The 20,662-nt window shown below is 47.1% G+C and overlaps 1 protein-coding gene across 1 annotated transcript; it reads right to left on the reverse strand.

Annotated features, from left to right (window-relative positions):
* Positions 1-35: 35 nt before the first annotated feature.
* Positions 36-19,499, reverse strand: LOC134421687 (putative neutral ceramidase C). Its single transcript, XM_063162867.1, has 21 exons — positions 19,417-19,499; positions 17,296-17,432; positions 15,843-15,931; positions 14,737-14,886; positions 13,492-13,668; positions 13,039-13,166; positions 12,565-12,642; positions 11,971-12,091; positions 11,256-11,381; positions 10,878-10,964; positions 9,372-9,476; positions 9,143-9,224; positions 8,712-8,827; positions 7,240-7,334; positions 6,366-6,405; positions 5,504-5,599; positions 4,898-4,993; positions 4,178-4,327; positions 3,371-3,430; positions 1,754-1,842; positions 36-505 (listed from the first exon to the last, which is right to left on the reverse strand). Exons 2-21 carry the CDS (start codon positions 17,420-17,422, stop codon positions 316-318), a joined length of 2,202 nt encoding a protein of 733 aa, XP_063018937.1. The 5' UTR covers positions 17,423-17,432; positions 19,417-19,499; the 3' UTR covers positions 36-315.
* Positions 19,500-20,662: the final 1,163 nt, after the last annotated feature.

Raw genomic sequence — 20,662 nt, forward strand, 5'->3', positions numbered from 1 at the left:
GAGAGCCTGTTCACCATCAATACACACAGGTTTAATGAGTAAAGAAGAATTTACATCATCATTACAATAAGAATCAGCTGGAATCTGGCCTGGCCAGGACAGAAACCACTTGACTGAGGAGACTCAGCTGTAGGGAAAAGACAAAACTTCCCAGGGAGTCAATCTTTGCACATCAAATGACAACCAGCAGCACTCGAGGGGCAGCAGTGACCAAAAAACCCTCCCAGAGCATCACGGAATCACCTGGAGTTGGAGAGAACCCACAAGAGGCCAGACACCAAATCTCCTGCTCATTCCTTTAGGGAAGGGGGCCACCTATGGAGCTGTGATTTGAAATGCTGAGGATGAGCCCTCAAAGGGGACAGAGATGACACGAAGGAAGTTGACCCTCTTCTTGTAGTGCCCGAAGTAGCGCAGCCGGTACACGCCGGCCTCCGTGCCAGCCGGGATGTGCCACTCAATGGTCACGTTGCTCTGGCCACGGGTGCCTTTGCTCCAGTAAAACCTGCAAAACGGGCCCAAAACTGCAGTCAGCAAGGAAATCCAGGTTTCATTGGAGCTCACTGTGTGCCACGAGATAAAATAAACTTCCCTGGAGCGTCTTAAAGTCCTCACTGTGCAGGGGCAGAGCTAAACTGAGAGGCAGAATATTCACTTAAATCACAAAATCTGTAATTATTGAGCTCAGGACTTTTGGCACCCATTCCCACATCAAAAGCCCATTTTCTTTTACAGACTCCTTGTGCAAAAACCTTTCTGTTCAAGCCCCAAAATCTGCAGAGAATGCTCAGCCTTGAAACCCCACACATCATCTGGACACGAGGGATTTTTCAGCTGGCTCTGAGGGAGCCCTTGGGAAGCTGAGGAAGATTCACCCACAGCTCTGAAAGGTGTCACCAGCCTTGCTGCTTTGTGGATATTTCTCCAGAATTCTGACATCTCCACCTTTCACTTTTCTTTCTTCCAAGCTTTTAAAAATTGTTGTCTGTTTATGCTGCACAGCACATCTGGCCAGTTTTCCCTGTGAGTTTCTCCTGTTTTCTCTTTGGCATCTTATTCATGGATATAGCTAGGAGCAAGCTGGACCAGAAACCTCCTGTAATTTTTGCCCTTCCTTCTTCCTTTCCCAAATTTGCAAGCCTCCATTCCAGACTCTGGAGCCAAGGGGAACACCAGTTTTGCCAAAATAACCCCCTCAAACACGAGCTGATCCTCCTCTGGAGACCATCACCTGCAGGGCCAAGACTAACCTGGGGCTGGGAGCTCTGGAATGAAGCTTCACCTACAGCTCTGAAAGGTGTCACCAGCCTTGCTGCTTTGTGGGTATTTCTCCAGAAATCTGACACCTCCTGCCTTCACTTTTCTTTCTTCCAAGCTTTTAAAAATTGTTTTCTGTTTATGCTGCACAGCACATCTGGCCAGTTTTCCCTGTGAGTCTCTCCTGTTTTCTCTTTAGCATCTTATTCATCCCCACAGTGTGTCAGAGGGATGGATATAGGCTAGGAGCAAGCTGGACCAGAAACCTTCTGTAATTCCTGCCCTTCCTCCTCTCTTTCCCAAATTCCATTCCAGACTCTGGAGCCAAGGGGAACACCACTTTTGCCAAATTACCCCCCCCAGATATCATCTGGAGAGCATCACCTGCAGGGCCAAGACTAACCTGGGGCTGGGAGCTCTGGAATGAAGCCCTTCAGGTTAGACTGGAATGAGCCCCTGGATTCTGTGGGACAGGGAAATTGCTCAGGGCACCCACCTGGTGTCCCAGGAGGCGTCGTTCAGCACCACACGCCAGCTGCTGGAAATGTTGGAGTATCTCTCCACCGTCAGGAAGTTATGCTCAGTCTGGAACAAAACCACCAGAGTCAGGACAGACACTGAAGGGACAGGCAGGTCCCACCTTCTGTGGCACTTTAAACTGGATAGGGACTCTGCTTCCTCATGCTTTACTGGCAAATGTGGGAATTACTGTTATATTTTACTGCCAAAGCACAAATTTAAGCTGATAAACAATGCAAAGAATTTATCTGTAGGAAGAAAATAGGCAGTCACAATGTCCATGCAAGGTGAGTGATGGAATGAATTCAGTGCTTTTCTAATTTCCCTTTGTTTAGTTAAAATAAAGCAGCAGGGTGGTAGGATGGGAATTAGAGGCCAGGTTTGTCCTGGATACCAGCCTGGCCTAACACATACAACTTCAATAATATAAAGAGATCATAAACAGCCCAAATTCACTTTGTTGCCTCAAGAGCTTGCTGGTGGTGTGAATTCCCAAAGCACAGCATTTCCATCTTCCCCTGGTCTCCCAGCAAAGAAAAAATCAAATATCCATTTGATATTTGATCAAAATACCCAAATATCCATCAATCCCAAACAGCCCAGTTCCAGCATCACCCCATTAATCCCAAATACCCCAGTTCCAGCATCAATCCCAAACTCCCCAGTTCCAGCATCATCCCATCAATCCCAAATACCCCAATTCCAGCACCATTCCATCAATCCCAAACCCCAATTCCAGCATCATTCCATCAATCCCAAACACCCCAGCTCCAACATCATCCCATCAATCCCATCAATCCCAATCACCCCAGTTCCAGCATCATTCCATCAATCCCATCAATCCCAAACACTCTAGTTCCAGCATCATTCCATCAGTCCAAAACCCCAATTCCAACATCATTCCATCAATCCCAAACACCCCAATTCCAACATCATTCCATCAATCCCAAACACCCCAATTCCAGCATCATCCCATCAATCCCATCAATCCCAATCACCCCAGTTCCAGCATCCTTCCATCAATCCCAAACACCCCAGCTCCAGCATCATTCCATCAATCCCAAACACTCCAGTTCCAGCATCATTCCATCAGTCCGAAACCCCAATTCCAACATCATTCCATCAATCCCAAACACCCCAATTCCAGCATCATTCCATCAATCCCAAGCACTCCAGTTCCAGCATCATTCCATCAATCCCAAGCACCCCAATTCCAGCACCATTCCATCAATCCCAAACACCCCAGCTCCAACATCATCCCATCAATCCCATCAATCCCAAACACCCCAGTTCCAGCATCATTCCATCAATCCCAAACACCCCAATTCCAGCATGATTCCATCAATCCTAAACACCCCAATTCCAGCATCATTCCATCAATCCCAAGCACTCCAGTTCCAGCATCATTCCATCAGTCTGAAACCCCAATTCCAACATCATTCCATCAATCCCAAACACCCCAGTTCCAGCATGATTCCATCAATCCCAAACACCCCAGTTCCAGCATCATCCCATCAATCCCAAACAGCCCAATTCCAGCACCATTCCATCAATCCCAAACACCCCAGTTCCAGCATCATTCCATCACACTTACTGCGTTCTCTGCAGAGTTCCTGGGGTTTGCACCCACAAAAGTCACTTCAGCAACTTCTCCCTGGGTGTGAAATTGAGATTTGCATTAAAGGCTAAGCAGCACGTTAAGAGCATCCTTTGAAGAGCTCATTTGATGTATTTAAGGGTGGGTTGGTTTTGTGGTGTTTTGTTGTGCTTGGTTTGTCATTGCTGTTGTTTTAAATTATTTATAATTCGACTTGTTGCAGCAGCAGTGGGCAATTTGTGCTTTGAACTGCTGCTCTGGGCCTTGATATTCCACTTGTCCTGTGTGCTGGATGAACTCCATCACTGCACATAGAAAAGGGAGGAAATAAGGGAGATTTTTCAGAATGCCTCCCTGCCTTACTGCAGGGAGTAAGGAGACAGCAATGAGGAGAAACTCTTGCTCTGAACATCTTATCTAAACGCTGAGCATCGCAAACAGAACCATTTCTGACACTTTGATTTCATTTCATTTACATTCCACGGCAAAGGCATCAAAGGTGACCTGATTGCTGCTTGTAAAAAATCCCTGTAAAATATTTGCCTACTTCATCAACAGCTATTTTGTTTTGAAGCAGAAGGGGAAATCTGCTTTGTGCTGAGTGAGGGGCTTTTATTTCCCCCTTTATCCACCCATTTTATTCCCATTCAGTGCATGGGCATGGAAATGCCCTGTCCCTGCCTACCAGAGACACGAAACCTGGTTTGGTCTGAGGGCACCACAACTCACTGGCTTGTGGGGTGAGGGGCAAGAACTTAAAGGCAATTTCTCCAGCAGGTTTTAGGGCTTCCCTGAAGCTCTCACCTCTCGATACTGCGGTCTCACTTCTTCCAGCACATCCCCAAAGGTTTTGCCGGCCGGTGCGCTCTCGGCGCTCAGAGAAGGCAGCAGGGTCAGGCTGGTTACGTTGAAAAATGGGGGCTCTGGACCAGGGGACAGCTCCTGAGTGCCATTCTGGGAGAGGGAAGATGTGCTTGTTAAACATCCACCCGGACAGCCAGGATTCCCTGAGGAAGCACAGCTCTGCCGCCCAGCCTCTGCTGGCACAGATTGTAGGAATAATAAAGTGAGCGTGAAAGCAAAGCAGAGGAGCACAGATCCAGCTGTGCTCTGCCTGCAGGAATAATCCCTGCAGGACACCTGCTGCTCCTAAACCCAGCCCCAGAACATCCCAGCATATTCCTGCCCACTGTTCCTGCCCATTTCACATGGTCACAGTGGGGATGGGCACTGCCAGGTACACCAAAACCACAGCAGGTTTATTTCCCTTTTGGTAGAAAAGCAGCAACTTCAGGCTGTGCTGAAAGGTTGGAGGTACTGATTTCCTCCACTTTGAGCTGCAAAACCCCCAGGATTTCTCAAGTGGTGTCAGGGCCCCATTACAGGAATTATTTTCATACCATTTCTCAAGGCGGATTCAGAAGAGAAAGCACAGCAAGTGGCCTCAGTAAGGAACAGCCACCACCACTGACTTAAGATTTAGATGTCCCCAGCAGCCTGTGGCATGTAGGAAATGCTGCTTACCAGAGCAATAGCCTTGGCCAGGCCCCTGTACAGCTGGATGTAAGCAGAAAGGGTGTGTGGCCCATAAATAGTCGAGGCAGCCTCGTATCGTTGAAGCTGGAAAGGACAAATTTGGGAGAGGAGGATTGGGAAGGCTCCTGAGTGGTTTGCACATCCCATCCCAGCCAGCTCAAGATCAGCACTGGGTTATTTATTCCCTTTCTGATAAGGAGACAGTCCCAAGAACTTGCCAAAGTATTTCTGCTGCAATTTCAGGTTCCTCCTCATTCTCCAACCTGCTGCAAACAAGGAGGGCCTGTTTGCTCTTCCAGTTTTTACCCTCTTTTCTCTTCCAGGGAGCACAGTTTTTACCTTCTTTGCTCTTGCAATTAGCACAGCTTTTAACCCTCTTTTAAAGGCCTATGATACAACTTGCCACCCCTCCAACTTTTCGGAGTGGGATTCTTCCAACCCCAGTTCTTCCAAACTTCCCTCCTGGTTCTCCCTGCCTGTTTTGTGGCAAAGGAGGAGAACTCTAAACACACATAATTTCACATGAATGATTAGCCCCTGGAGCCAAAAGGTGAACTCACTTAGACAGATTCAATCCCCAGTTTTAACATTTACCTGGTATTCCTCATAGGTGGCAATGTAGTGGGTGTAGACATTGCAAAGGCCTGCAATCACAACGTTCATCCCTGGTGATCCATGGGAATCAAATTCCTAAGGAAGGAAATAAAACCCTTACCTTGAAACACGTGCTTAATGCACAACTATATTGGTTTTTTTATTGTTGATATTTTATATCAATATTATTATTATTATTATTGTTATTGTTATTATTATTCAGGACAGAATACAAAGTTATGGTGGGAAGGGGGCTGGATGCCCAGGAATGCAAACATACAAGAGCAATTTTCCTTTTTTAAGGTCACCTATTCACTCTCCAAAGAAAAAGAGGACAAATGGCCTCACATTCCAGTAAATCTAGGGGGGTCTTTTTTGGAAGTTGATGTCTGTATACTCCTAAAAAAATCAGGAATGTAAGTATGAGAAAGGCCCAGTGAATTGTGGAGACAGCATCTGGGATTGGGATTTTATTTAGGCTGCAACCAGGATGTGTCAATCAAATGGAAAAAATACTTTTGCCTTTTTTTTTCCCAGTTGTTCTCATGTTGCAGAATTCTGGTAGGGATTAAGGAGCTGAGCCCCTCCATCCCAGAGCCAAGCTCCTGCTGGCATCAGTTGTGCCTGGATCCCTGAGGAATTGCCTTAATGGACTGAAACCCGATCAGTTGGTGTTTTGGGGAGGATATTCATTCCTCCTGCCTGTCAGGAAGCAGATGGAAAATCTGTCTGAGGAAAATGGGAGAAGGAAACATCTGTGGGACACGAGCCCCGTGAGCCCAGCTGGGAGGAGAGGAGGGAAGAAGCAGGAGCTGAAGAGAATTCCAGATGTGCTGAGCTCAGGGGAACCTCAGCTACTCACCCTTTGAACAGCCTCCCGCAGCCTGCGTCCAGACATGGTCCTGGGGTATGGAGGGAACAAAGTCAGGCTCCAGAATCATGGAATCCCAGAATTATTGAGGCTGGAAAATCCCTGCCAGCCCCTGGAGTCCCAGCTGTGCCGAGTGCCCACCTTGTGCCCAGCCCAGAGCACTGAGTGCCACCTCCAGCCCTGCCTGGGACACCTGCAGGGCTGGGCACTGCAAAGCTCCCTGGGCAGCCCCTGCCAAGGCCTGAGCACCCTTTGCATGCAGAAATTGCTGCTGCTGTCCCAGCTGAGCCTCCCCTGGCCCAGCCTGAGGCCCTTTCCCCTTGTCCTGTCCCTGTTCCCTGGCAGCACAGCCCGACCCCCCCCTGGAGTTGGGATCTAAAGCAGGAATTGCTGGCTGGACTTGCAGCACCCACCAGGAATTCCCACAGCACTGCCCAACATCCCTTAAAAGTGTCTGTGCTCAAGTTCAACCAAAACACCTGAAAATATTTCACACCCATCACCACAGCCAGGGAGGGGCTGGAGGCACCCCAGGGCAGGGTAGAAATAAAGGTATTGGAGATAAATCATGATCCTATTTAAATTTGCATCACTGCACCACCAACAGTCAGTACAATTCATCCCTGGGGCGTTTGTGGTGCCAAAAACAGAATCAAAGTTAACAAAATTCTTTTGGTTTCCTTGAAACTGCATTTTGTTGCAACCAAAGCGATTCAGGATGCCTGTGTGCATCTCAGTCATTCTCAGGGCGAGTCTGGGGACAATTCTGAGCCTGCCCCCCTTTCTACCTGCAGGCAGAACTGCTCCAGGAGGCTGGAGGGAAATCTGGCTGCAGTAAATGCAGCAGGAGCCAAGGAATACCCACGTGAACTCCCCGGGCACAGCGAGGATTGCCAGGGACCCGATGGCAACAATCTGCACATCCACGATGTCGGGGTGCCAGGGGTGGGGCCAGGTCATCTGAGGGGGAGGAAAAAGGGCATATAGATACTCTGGTTTAGTAGAAAACAAACAATCTGAGGTGTTTTCCTTCCTACAGCCATCATCCAGGCAGATAAATTTATTTATTTATTTAAAATTAATTAATTTGTAAATTTAATTTATTTGTAAACTAATCTATATAATATAGAAATTATTATATATATTATTATATATAACATATAATATATTATATTATGTATTATTATAAAATATTATATAAAATTATTTTATATAATAATAATATATATAATATATGCAATATATATTATATTGAATAATATACAATATTGTATATATAAATATATAATATATAATAGATAATAGATAATATATATTTTATATAGTTATATATTATATATAATATATATAATTATATAATTATTTAATATATATTATATATTTGCTATTTATATATTAATATATTAATATATTAGTAATATAATATAAAATATTATCTATTTTATATTATAATATATATTTATCTAAAATTTATTTGTAAACTAAATTTATTTGTGAAACACGTGAGAACATGTTTTACCTTCATGCGATGTCTGACCATAAGAGTCACAGAAGGCACAAGTAAATACTATAGATAAGGCAAAAAACCCTAAATAAGGTGTTGCTAGAGGGGCAAGTTTAGGGAAAGTGGGTAAAGAAGGTCAGGGTAGCACCTAGAAACCTTTCATCTGCATGGGAAAAGGATAGAATTGGGATTGATGAGGAGATGAAAAATCCCATTCCAGTAAGCCAAAAAATGGGGTTTTTTTCCTGAGGAGCAATTTGCTGGGGGCAAACCATGAATGACAAAAGTTTGTGAAGCACATCAGAAGCAGGAGGGCTGCCAGAGCATCCCTAAAATGTGCAAAAGCCCGAAGAATAAAGTGTAATTTACTCTCAGTAACACAATCCTGCCTGGAGGAGCTGGGGCCTCTTTTGGGGACAGCTGAGGTGAGGAGCTGATGGAACACGGAGTGACAGCAGGGAAGCTTTTAACGAGGCTGGTGAAAGGAATAACAATGAATTTCCTTACGCAGATGGCCTCGTTTAAGTGCTCTGAAGAACCCTGGACATGATCCCTGTGCACAGCAGCAGCATCTGCCTCAGTGCCAAGGGAGCATCAGGTGGGAAAAGGGGCAGCAATTTCCAGTCAGAGTTGTAAAGCAGAGCTCAGAAAACACCAGGCCGTGCCCTGAGCATGGGGATGGGCTGGATCGGGGGAGCAGCAGATCCCAGGCAGCCCGTGCTCCATCCTTGCTCTTCAGCAGGCATCCCAGAGCTCCCTGACAAAGCCATGAGGGATTGGGATCCCTGACCCCAGCCCAGTGATCCCTGCACCCCCCCCAGGTGTGTCCTTACCTCTCCTGTGTTGAAGAGGATGGGCTTGGGTTGGTGGCAGGCTTTGGTTTCGTTCGAGGGCTCTCCCAGCAGCTGGTCCCGGATCTGATCCCAAAACGGGTCCCCTTCCACTGAGCCTTGAGGGGGAAACACCTTTAAACTCTGTTTTAAACTCTGTTCCTCAGCTGCCCCTGCAGCTCTCAGACACTCCCTGCTCCCAGGGAAGGAGGACAAATGAGCAGGACAGCCCCAAACCAGCTCTTTCTTCTCCCTGTTCCCCATCCCATCCCCTTGCTCTCCTTCCTTTGGCCGTATCCTTTTCCCACATGGCCACAGACAAACCTGCAAGGTTTGTTTGGTTTCCTCCACCTTCCCAATTTGGATGCTGTGAAGTGACTGCAGGGCTGTCAGTCCATCTGGGGGATGCCCCACTGGGATTTGCCCCAAATTACCTTGGGTGAAGTTTAAAGCCCCCACTCCATCAATGGTCCCCGCAGCAAAGCTGTGCCCCAGGGCTGGTTTACAGGTCTGGACCTAAATCAGGAGGGGAGAAGTAAAGGAAAAAGAGACATTTTCCCTCACTGTGTCAGGTGTTGATGCAGGGAAAAACGGGACAAAGCCCATTTTCCCTGCTGGTGGCAGGTGCTGCTGGGGGAACAGGGGGTTTCCTGCTGTTCTCACTGTGTGTGTGGCGTTGAGCTCCACGGACACGCTGCTCATGTTCACCCACTGGTGGGCTGAGCTCAGGGGTCCTGTCACCTCCTGGGAGGCCTTTTCATACAGCTCCTAAGGGACACACGAGGTGGAAAAAATCCCTGTGGGACAAGCGGTCAGGAACAGCCGTATGGATATTTGCTCGTGTTAATATGTGGCCACATTTCCCTTCACAGAGAAAAGCAAGGCACAGTTCTTCCCAAGAATATTTCTGAGATTCACATTCTCTGAACCTCAGAGAAAGGAAAAACAGTTCTTATCTCATTTGCTGTGCCTGTGTTTGTGCAGAAGTAGAATGCAATATGGAGATTGTTTACCCAGAGTGATGGGGTTTTGTTTCCTTGTGTGTGTTGGGACTGTGGGGTGACAGCCACGAAATTCTGTGCATTATGTGCAGAGTTGAGTGCTTGGCAGGTCCAGTTTAGATGTAATGTAATATAGTGTAATATAACAGAGAATAATACAGTACAATAAAGTAATTATTAGCCTTCTGATAAGATGGAGTCAGATGCATCATTCTCTCCCCTCGTTGACTGCAAATTCTATATTAATGCAAATCTCTAATTCCCAAAGTCCCTTTGTTTCTGTCACCTGCAAGCTCTCCCTGTCTCAGGGAGGGAGGACACTTCTCTTTTACAGCTCAAATATGCCCCTATTGCAGCAGGATGGCAACTCCCTTCCCCTGGTTGCATTTCTCACATCTCAGACCAAGCAGAAAAAAAATCTTTTTTGTGAGAAAGAAGTTTTGCTCTACTCACTGCCTCGAAGTGCTGCTGGTATTTACTGCACTCCTGACAGCTGGCCCACAAGTGTTGTGTGGTGGTGTCTCTGAGCTCTCCCAGGAGAGTTTTTCCCATCATGATGCCTTTGAGATGAATGGGAGGGAGGGGGAGAGGATGAGAGGGGACATCCTCATCATATCCCAGTGAGGAATGCTGAGATCAAAACCCCAAAACAGCATTTTCAAATGACAACACCTGCAAGGATGTAGCTAAATAAAAGTATGTGTTTTAAGTCTAAATTCATGTTAAATTATGGTTTTAGCTCTAAATTCTAAATTTTTAAGTCTTAATTCTAAAATATGTTTTTTAATTCTAAATTTCCTCAGAAGTGTTCTACCTGAGGAAATTTTTCCCTACCATTAAGTTTTCCTACACTGTCCTAACAAATTCCAGGCTCTGAAGTCCTCTTGATTCCACAGCAGGCAGAGGCATCACCAGTTGGTTGCAGAGCTCATTTACCCAATAAAAACAAAACCAAGGAACTTTAGAGTGATTTGAATCTACAAACATTCACCAAAGCAGGTACAAGACAGATAGAATAAAAAATGTAGGAGATAGAAGATAGACTATGGAATGTAGGAGATAGAATATGGAATATCCAGAGGGAAGAGATCCATCAAGCTGCTCAAATGAGCATGAATTCCTGTCATAGCAGCACTCACACACACTCAGAAAGCAGAACACCCCTTACCTTTGCTTTCAAGTAGATGTTTTGCCCTATGATCCTGGTGCTCTCAAACATATCCTTCCCGGGCCCCTTGGCCATGCACATGGATGCCTGTTGGGAAATTTGTGCGGTGATCAGTGATTATGGAGAGAGCATCTGGCACTGCCAGGCTGTGGGAACTGAGGGCTTCTTGCAGGCCACATCAAAATTAGCCATGAGGTTGCTACACTCAGGTTAAATTTGGGGTGAACAACCGGAGAATCGGGTGCGCGAGGGACAAAGCGCGGTAAATTCCTGGAATGGCACCCAGGATGGCCCAAAAAAGGGGGATTTTTTACTTTTTAGTGCCGTCCCCGTGGCCAGTGGTGAAGCAGAGGGTGGGGACAGGTGGGACACACTCACCCCTCCGATGGGACAGGTGCTCTGGGGGTTGTCACACGACTCGCCCGTGTTGGCGCAGAAGGGGCCTCGCGTGTTGGGCGACACGTCTCCCAGGTTGGACGAGGCGAAGGCGGCCACAAAAGGGCCCTGCCAAGGACAGAGGAACCAAGCAGGACTCTGGATTATTCCCCGAGTCACTGGGAGCTCTGGATTGGGGGTTCAGGCACATCCCAGGAGGAGCAGGGGAGGACTGGATGCACACGGTGCCATTTCAGGGGGAGCTTCACACCTCCTTGGTGTGCAGTGTTTCCTCCTCTCCCTCTTCCACCTCAGCTCTTCCCCAGCTTCTCATGTTGCTGATCAGATGTTTATGGGTCATTGGAGCACCTGGCACAGGACTTTTTTCCCTTCCAGGCACTCACCATGACTGATTTATGGGGTGAGAACTATTGGAGCTGACTGCAGGGGCACTTCAAGGCTTGAACACTTCCAGGATTGGGGCAACCAAAACCTCCCCAGATTTTAATCAAAATAAATCTGAGTTATTCCTCCAGTCTGAATTACTACCACTGATTATAGTTTGGAAAGTCAAGAGCACACTTTCCAATTTCCCTTCTGAAAAAGGAAATAAATCAAAGCATTCACCACAGTCCTTATGTTCCTGTGTGTCCCTGCTGTCCCACCTGACCCCTCCCTGTCCCAGCCCTGTTTCCCCCATTCCTTTGGGTGCTCCCACCTCTCCAGGGAGCATTCCCTTGTTCTTCTCCTGCTCAAACAGGTAGGAGGCATAGCCCACGTTGTCACTGTTCACCAGGTGGTTGGAGTTGTTCATGCTCACCGGGTGCACTGCAAACCAGCTGAGGAGGAGGTCAAAAGTGAAATTAAAGTGAAATTACAAAAGTGAAAATGCTCTGTTCACTCTATGCAGCAGCAATTGACCTATTGAATTTCAATCCTATTGAATTTTCCTATTCCAAATTTGTGGGAATTTTCTTTGGGAGAATACACACAGAGACTCGTAGTGCTTGGGGATGGATTAACAAGAGTGGAATATTCCCATCCTGTCCCTTCCTAACCAGGGGGAGTGTAACAATCCACACCTTGAGACCACAAGAATTTGTCACTGTCATTATCAGGGCCACCAAGAGCTCCTTCAGACCCGAACTGACTCTTGCAGTAACCCATAAATTCTATTTTGCAGAGATTTTTATATTCAAAGAAACCAGGAGGAGTCAGTGATGTAAAAAAAAGGAGGGAAAACAGAACACCTTAATTCCTACAAAAAATAATGAGGGTGTGGAGAAAAACCTGCTGCTCTGCTGGTCAGTACCTGATGAGGCCCAGCTCATGTCCTTCCACATCCACCATCTTCAGCAGCACCATTTCTTTATCCGTGTTGGAGGAATACCTGGATGGGAACAGAGCAGGGAAATCCCATCAGAGTCAGGGCCGTGCTCTGATGCTCTGCAGGTTAAATCCCCTCTAGGCTGAGCAAGGATGTGAAAAGGTCATTCCAGGTACCACCAGCACACAGCAAGGCCTTGGAGAAGCGCCTGGACCCAGGTGGGAAGGTGAGGGGACAGCGGTGGCTGTCACTGTCCCCAGGCACTGCGCCTCCAGGGAATGGAGAGAACACAAATTCGTGCACCAAGGATGGCACTTCAATGCCCTCTGACTCTTTGTTTGTTAAATAAAGCACAAGGTCACATCCTTGACCAATTCCTCATGCTTGGAGAGGGCAGCTACAGCTTTCAAGCCCTTTTCAAGCAGTTAATTTCTTTTCTCCTGCCCAGGGAGGTTTTACCTGTTCCGCTCGGACTGCGGGTTGGCGAGGTAGGAGAAGGGGCTGCGGTTGATCTGGCTGTTTTCTACTGTGCCTCTGTTTATGAAGAGCCTTCCTTTCTTCATGTTCTCATGGGCAATATCTATGCTCTGCAAAGCAGCAAGACAGGCACTGTCAGTCTGTGGGAGGTTATCTGGAAAATCTCTTTCTTTCCCTCCCTGTCCATCCCCAACCCTTTCTTGGAATCTGAGGGTGCTTGCTTGGGATTTTTTCCTAAACTTGTGTAAAATTCTCAAAAATTACAACAACATTTATAAACTACCAACAGCTGTCTCTGAAGAAAGGGTTGGGTGCAAAGCTCCTGCTTTTTGAGAATACAAACAAGCAAGCCCACCTCAAAGCAGGCTGTGCCACCCCAAACACCCCAGCCAGAGCTGCACTGGGCACCGACACCCTGAAATGAGTGACACTGACCTTCACAATGCCATTCACGATGGACTTGAGGGTTGGCTGGACGAGGCCCCTGCTGGTGATCCAGAACAGGGTGTACTGGAAGTACCCCCCGGGCCCCGAGTGGGTGTGGGTGCCGCTGAGGATGACGTTGTCCTGCCGGTACAGCTCGCCGTACTTGCTGCGCAGCTGCTTCAGCACCTGGGCGGGAGAAAGTGCTCCTAAAAACCCTTCTTGTGCTCAAAAACACCTCCATCCATCCATCCATCCATCCATCCATCCATCCATCCATCCATCCATCCATCCATCCATCCATCCATCCATCCCCCTCCTCACCCTTCTCCTTCTGCCTGGCACAACAACGAGCTTGTAGCTGTTGGCTTGGCAGGAGGCTCAAAATAGGAATATCTGGTACAAGACCTTTATATCCAACCCAGAGTGCATCCCAGATCATCCCAGGAGGATCCACAGTCCTCCAGCACCTCCCTATCCTTGTCACTGCTTTGTAATGAAGGAATGGGACTATTTTTGGGCTAAGAGCCATTTATTGCTCAGATAAACATCAGTCTCAGAGGCTGTGAGATTTTAGAGGAGCAAGCACTTGGCCATAGCTCAAAGTAGTCAGAAGTCTCTTCATTACAAGGCAACATAAAACTTTCTAACCCAATGGATAGATGCCACAAGGTTTATTTTGCTTTTCTAACCTACCACCTTTACTTCACTTTTGCCCAATGGCCTTCTGCCACACTTATACACATATGCTTCTATTATAACTTCTAAACTCTCAGCTCACTCTATACAACCACACCCCTACATTATAAACCCTCCACCATCTTATCAATGCAGTTTTCTACATTATAAACCCTCCACCATCTTATCAGTGCAGTTTTCTACATTATAAACCCTCCACCATCTTATCAGTGCAGTTTTTCACTTACTTAAGGCATATTCTTACTTACAACTATGGAAACACAAGTTTATGGTTTTTCTGCTTAATATCTGTGTGTTTTATTTTTCCATCAATCCAAACTTCTCCCAAGGCTGCAGATCAAACCCTTCACTGTCTGTGGAAGTTTCTATTTTTCTGATTCCCGTCCTTCTGCTGCATTAGAGGCCCCACGATAATTCAGTTGTGGTTCCAATGACCTCCTGGTAATCCTCCCGCTAGCAGAAGAGCGAGCAAAGCCCAGCCTCATTTACCGAGCTTTTCTCCAGCAGAGACACCATCCCAAGAGATCCCAAAGATCCCTCCCTTGCAGCCCCCGGTACCTCCAGCCGGACTCTCTGGGACACCATGCCGATGTCGGCGCTGACGAAGACGACGCGTCGCGAGCCCTGGGGCTCTGCCACGATGAAGGCTCGGCTGTAGAGGCGGGACAGGAGCCCCCCGCCCACCTGCTCGGGGTTGGCGTAGCCCATCTGCAAGAGAGGAGCTCGCTGGGCATTCCTGTTGGTCACAGGCACTCTGAGACACGTACGAGTCTCTTTTCCCAGCCCGGCGGCCGAAGGAGGAGTCGGGATTCCTCTGTTCTCATTTTCCTCATCAGGTTTCCTCTTTTCTCATTTTTTGTTTACTGTTTCTTGTCTATAAAATTCTGTCTCTGGCCTGCTGAGGTCTGTTCAGCAGGTCACACAGAGGCACTCTGACTGCCCTCAGAGGAGATGTTGTCTTTTATACTAAAAACTACATGTGCATTATTTACCATAACTTCCCAATACCCATCACCGATGTTAGACAGTGAGCTTCCACTCTAAACCAATCCAAAGTGCCAACATCACAGCAGAAGATGGAGGCCAAGAAGAAGAAAAAATAAGGACAGGGCACACCCAAATTCCTCTATCTTGAGGCCCCAAGCTCCCATTCTAAAAACCCCAAAAATCTATTTTTCACCCCGTGACAAACTAACTATTATTCTACTTAAACTCTCCTGACTTGTAATTCTTCATATAAGGTTGGTAATTTTTTCCATGGGTCATAATCAAAGGCACAGGTGTCTTGGGCTCTGTGCCAGGGTCTCTGAGCCCCCTGGCAGGGGCTGGAGCCATCCAGGATAGCCAGAGGGATGTCCTGAGTTCTGACAGAGCTCCATCATAAATATTGAGACATTTATTCCTCTACTTTTTCCGTGGGGTCATTCAACAACTCCAAGCTTGCCCTGCATTCCATGGAATGGTTGGGCTTGGAAGGGCACCCCCTTCCAACCTCCCACCAGCCCACATTGCTCCAAACCTCAAGGAAATCTCAATTTCTGTTTGAAGGCAACGCACATTTGGCAAGGCAGAGGCTCTAAACAGGAAATCCTGCCCAAAAAATACTCCCAAAGGATGAAAAAATCAGTATTTCAGCAACCCCATGAGGAATTCCCCCAACTCACCAGAGGCACCTGTGCCACAGGCCCCGTGCAATCAGCTCTGCCAACACCCACCAAGTACTTTGCCTCCTCTGCTATGTTGTCGATGCAATCTGTGAGAACATCAAATGGCAGATCAGGGAACACACCAGCAGCACAACTGGGCACAGAGGAGGCCAAAGGGCTCTGGCTGAGTGCTCTGAGGGGATCTCTCAATGTGCAGAGGCTGTGAAGGCAATGCAGGCATGAGGAACCACCCAGGGATCTCTGCAGAGGGTCCCTGGGCTGTGTCTGATGGGAGGGGATGCACAGAACCAGCCCAGCACTCCCAGTTTAACCCTCCTGGCCCACCAGTACCACGCAGGAACCAGGTCCAGGTGCTGTTTGACACAGCCAATTCAGCTCAGCTGTGGTAAGAAAAAGGGATGGTGTGTCAGGAGCTGTTGGGAAAGGACTAGAGGAGAGAGACATCCAGCACATCCTGTGTCCAGTGCTGGTGCCCTGGTCTTCCCCCCAAAAAACCACAGCAGAGCCAGCTGAAGCTCAGAGCTGGGAAAAGCAGTTCTGAGCAGTGATTTCCAGGCAAATGGTGAGGAAAATTTCTCCCAGAGGAGATCACATCTCACCCCAGCCACCAGGAAGGTGCAGGAATCCTTCCAGGATGGGCAAACCCGTGGAAGAAAAGCCATGGATGGCTATCAAATCATAATCAATCAGAAAAGCTATCTGCATGGCAGGAAATCCCAGAGCCACAAATCACTGCAGGCTGAGATAACACTGTGGGAAAACATGAAATATTTCTGTGTGCTTGCCCTGTTCCCACAGCCCTGCCCAGGCAGCTGCTTTGGGATCAGGGGATGCTCCTTCTTCCCAGCCTGGCCTTTCACTTGAAACACAGGAGAAGGGAAACACACTGGCCACAGGCTGATGCCACTTCTGTCATTTAAAATGGCACCAGCCAACTGAGACACCTCTTTAGAAATATCCTTCCTCCTCCTCCAAGAGCTCTGACACAGAGGAGAATCACTTGTGCAAAACTCTGACATGTTATAGCCTAAAACCATGAAGTTTTGAGTTCCAAATGCGAATTATATCCAATTTGAGACCAAAATCTGGAAGCTGGAAGGTCCCAGTGGTGGGATGCTGAGTCCAGCTCCTGACACCTTCATTCCCTGTGCCTGGGGATGGGCTTGGAGGAATCAGGGGGCTGTGATGGGTGGGGCTGGTCAAATCCTGGGAGTGAGGGGCTCTAGCAGGCCCAGAGAGGGAAGGGAGGATGGAAGGAAGGGATGGATCCCTGCAAACAACCCCAGCCCACCCCGGGGCCGTGCATCCATGCCCAGAGCGCTGCCGGAAGGAGCACGAGCTCGGCGGTGGTGACAGCTCAGCAGTGACCTGGAGACCTCCACCTGTCCCCCCTCACTGAAATCCTGCCCTGGGCACCCCTGGAGCACGGGGCTGGGGTGGCTGCACTTGCCATTGGTGTTTCTGGTGAGGAAGTGCAGGACCAGCAGCACCACGGTGAGGGAGATCATCAGCACCAGGCACACGATCAGGATCAGCTCCAGCTTGGAGAAGGAGCACCGGGACCTCTTCCCAGCCATGGTGGGGCCGCTGTGGGAGCAGAAGGGAGCCCGTGGGACATCCCAGTGAGGGGCACATCCCAGGCAGAACTCACATCCACCCTCACAGAGCTGTTTGTTGTCGCGGTGGTGTGAGGGTCCCCAGGAGGAGGGGAGAGAATTTGGCTCCAAGTTCTCAGAAGGTTGATTTATATTATATTATATTATATTATATTATATTATATTATATTATATTATATTATATTATATTATATTATATTATATTACTGCATTATATTATATTACTATGTTACTACATTACATCACTATATTATATATACAGTATATATATACTCTATATACAGTAATACAGTAATATTACTATATTACTGTATTACATTATTATAGTTTTATATTATATTATTACATTACATTATATTACTCCATTGTATTACTACATTATATTATATTACTATGTTACTATATTACATCACTATATTATATAGACAGTATATATATACTATATATACAGTAATATTACTATATTACTGTATTACATTATTATAGTTTTATATTATATTATATTATTACATTATATTACTACATTATATTACTACATTATATTATATTACTATGTTACTATATTACATCACTATATTATATAGACAGTATATATACTATATATACAGTAATATAGTAATATTACTATATTACATTATTATATTATATTATATTACATTATTACATTACATTACATTTTATTACATTATAATACTACATTATATTACTCTATTACTATAATACATCACTATATTATATTACTATATTACATCACTATAATATTATATTACATCACTGTATTATTATATTATATTACATTACTATATTATTATATTACATTATATTCTGAAACTATACTAAAGAAAGAGAAAGTATCCAGACAGAAGGCTAGAAAAGAATGAATAATAAAAACTTGTGACTGACCAAAGCCCAACACAGCTGGACTGGGATTGGTCATTAATTAAAAACAATTCACATGGAACCAATCAAAGATACACCTGTTGGTGAGCAACCTCCAAACCACATTCCAAGCAATCAGATAATTATTGTTTGCATTTCTTTTTTGAGGTTTTTCAGCTTCTCAGGAAAAAAATCCTGGCAAAGGGATTGTTCATAAAATATCACAGTGACAGTTTGTGTCCCCCAGTTCAGCATCAGAGACAGCAGCAGCATAGACAAGGATGGGAATTGGAGATTTATATTTCAATTTATGACAAAAATGTGTCTCCTGCTGGCAGCAATCACTCCCTGACACCAGGCCTGGCAGGACAAATTCCCAGCCCTGTGTCTCCCAAGACACTTTGCTCACCCCTCTGGAGAGATCTGGGAACAAACCCCACAATATTTCACCAGGTCCTGTGCTCTCTGAGTGGCTGTAGGAGATGCTGAGGCTCAGCATGATACTGTCACCATAACAAACATCAATTTAGGAATCTCAGCCTCAAGGTCCCTCCCAGCCACACCAGTCTGATTATTCTGTGATAAGAGAGGGAAGAATGAAGCAGAGAATCTGATTTTCCTGGCTGGAACCTTTGCCAGCTCTGGTGAAGCTCCTGCCTGCAGGCTGTTCCTCACAGGGAAAGTGCCCTGGGAACAATGAACCTGCAGGAAATAACTGCTGGAATGAGCACTGCTGCTCCTGAGAAGGCTGCAGTGATGAGAAATGACACCAGCAGAGAGCCAAGGGGTCACTCAGACTCCCTCCAGGTCACCTCTCTTATCAGCTCCTTCTGCCACAGCACCTGTGGCCAGGGCTGAATTTCACAGAGCAAATATTTCAGTGACAACAAATCTCAAGCCACAGGTTTCCTTCCTGCCCTCCTTGTCCCCTGAGCTGCCCAGAGCTATCCCAGCACAGCCTGAACCCCTCAGCACCACACACACCCACACTGCTCACCACCCCACCGATCAAACTGCCCCAAAACCACTGCAAGGTGCAAGCCCCAACCCCATGGGATCCCAGGGAATCTCCTTACCTGAGTTCCCCTGCCTGCCCCAGCAGCTCCCAGCTCCAGGCTGGAAAGTCCAGGTGGACAATTCTCGCTGAATAACCCCGTGGTGAGTCAAGAGTGGCACAAGATAAGGAGAAACCAATCAATAATTGGGATCCCACAAGGAGGTGATGGAAGGTTTTCCCCTGGTGTGTTTGTGTTAGGCTGCAGACAGCATCTCCCTCTCCCAAAATAACCTTTCCAGGACTGCAGTGCTGCTTGAGGAATTTGGGAAGGGGATGATTTTTCTTCAGCTTGGTCCAGCCTGTGGGATGGTGGCTGGATGTGATTCCTGACTCTCGTGGAAGTTCAGGGCTCAGGGTTTCCATGCTCTACTAGAAGAGCTCGGAAACACAATTGTATTTTAAGTGCAAAATACATTTTTCTATTTAACAAAAACTTTCCCTGTTAAAACCCAGCTTTTTTCCCCTACCAGTTTCAAGTCCCAGCTAGGCCTGGATAAATTCTCCAGCTGATGAAACAGCTTTATCCAAAGGCTTTTGGCACTTTGGGGACGGTACCCATCACGCCCTCAGACGCTGGCGCAGCAGGGAGGGAAGACCCAACCAGCCCCAGCACTTTCTCCTTCCAGCATTATGGTGGGAATTAAAATCTGGGAGCACCTCTGGGATTTGCCTGCCCTCTCAGGGAAGGGAAAAGAGTTTCCATCACCTTTCCCTGGTGCATCCCTGATCCAAGGGTTAACACGGCAGGAACGGCTGCGTCAGCGCCCCAAGGTCACGTTCAGCTCTGCCCTTTGGCTCCGGTGCTTTTTGGACTGGCTCTGGGGAGAAACGAGATTGCCAGATACCTTATCTGCTGGCTGTAATCCCCAAGGAACCTGCAGGGCCTGGAAAACAGCCCTGTGGGCGGGCAGATCTCCCTGGGAATGCTCAGGTCCCAAAGTGGGTCCCAAAGCCTTGGGGGGAACTGGAGGGGACAGACAGAACCATGGAGCAGCTTCTGCTGGCACGGGGATGAGCCAGGAACAGGCTGGGCAAGGGCAAGAGCTGGTGATCTATATCCTGCAAATGATATATAACTGCTGGAACATCAGGAGAAGCCGATTAGAGAGTGAATTTTCAGGAATTGTTCTTGGGATGGAGAGTGCTGCCAGCCTCACCCCACAAAATGCAAACAGCTGAGGAGGACGAGTGGCTCTGTAACCACCTGTGGCTGGGGTGGAGGAGGGAAAGGAAGACTGGTGACAGCTCAAAACATGCCCTGGGGA

The sequence above is a fragment of the Melospiza melodia genome, chromosome 9 (genome assembly GCF_035770615.1).
Source record: "Melospiza melodia melodia isolate bMelMel2 chromosome 9, bMelMel2.pri, whole genome shotgun sequence".
NCBI lineage: Eukaryota > Metazoa > Chordata > Aves > Passeriformes > Passerellidae > Melospiza > Melospiza melodia.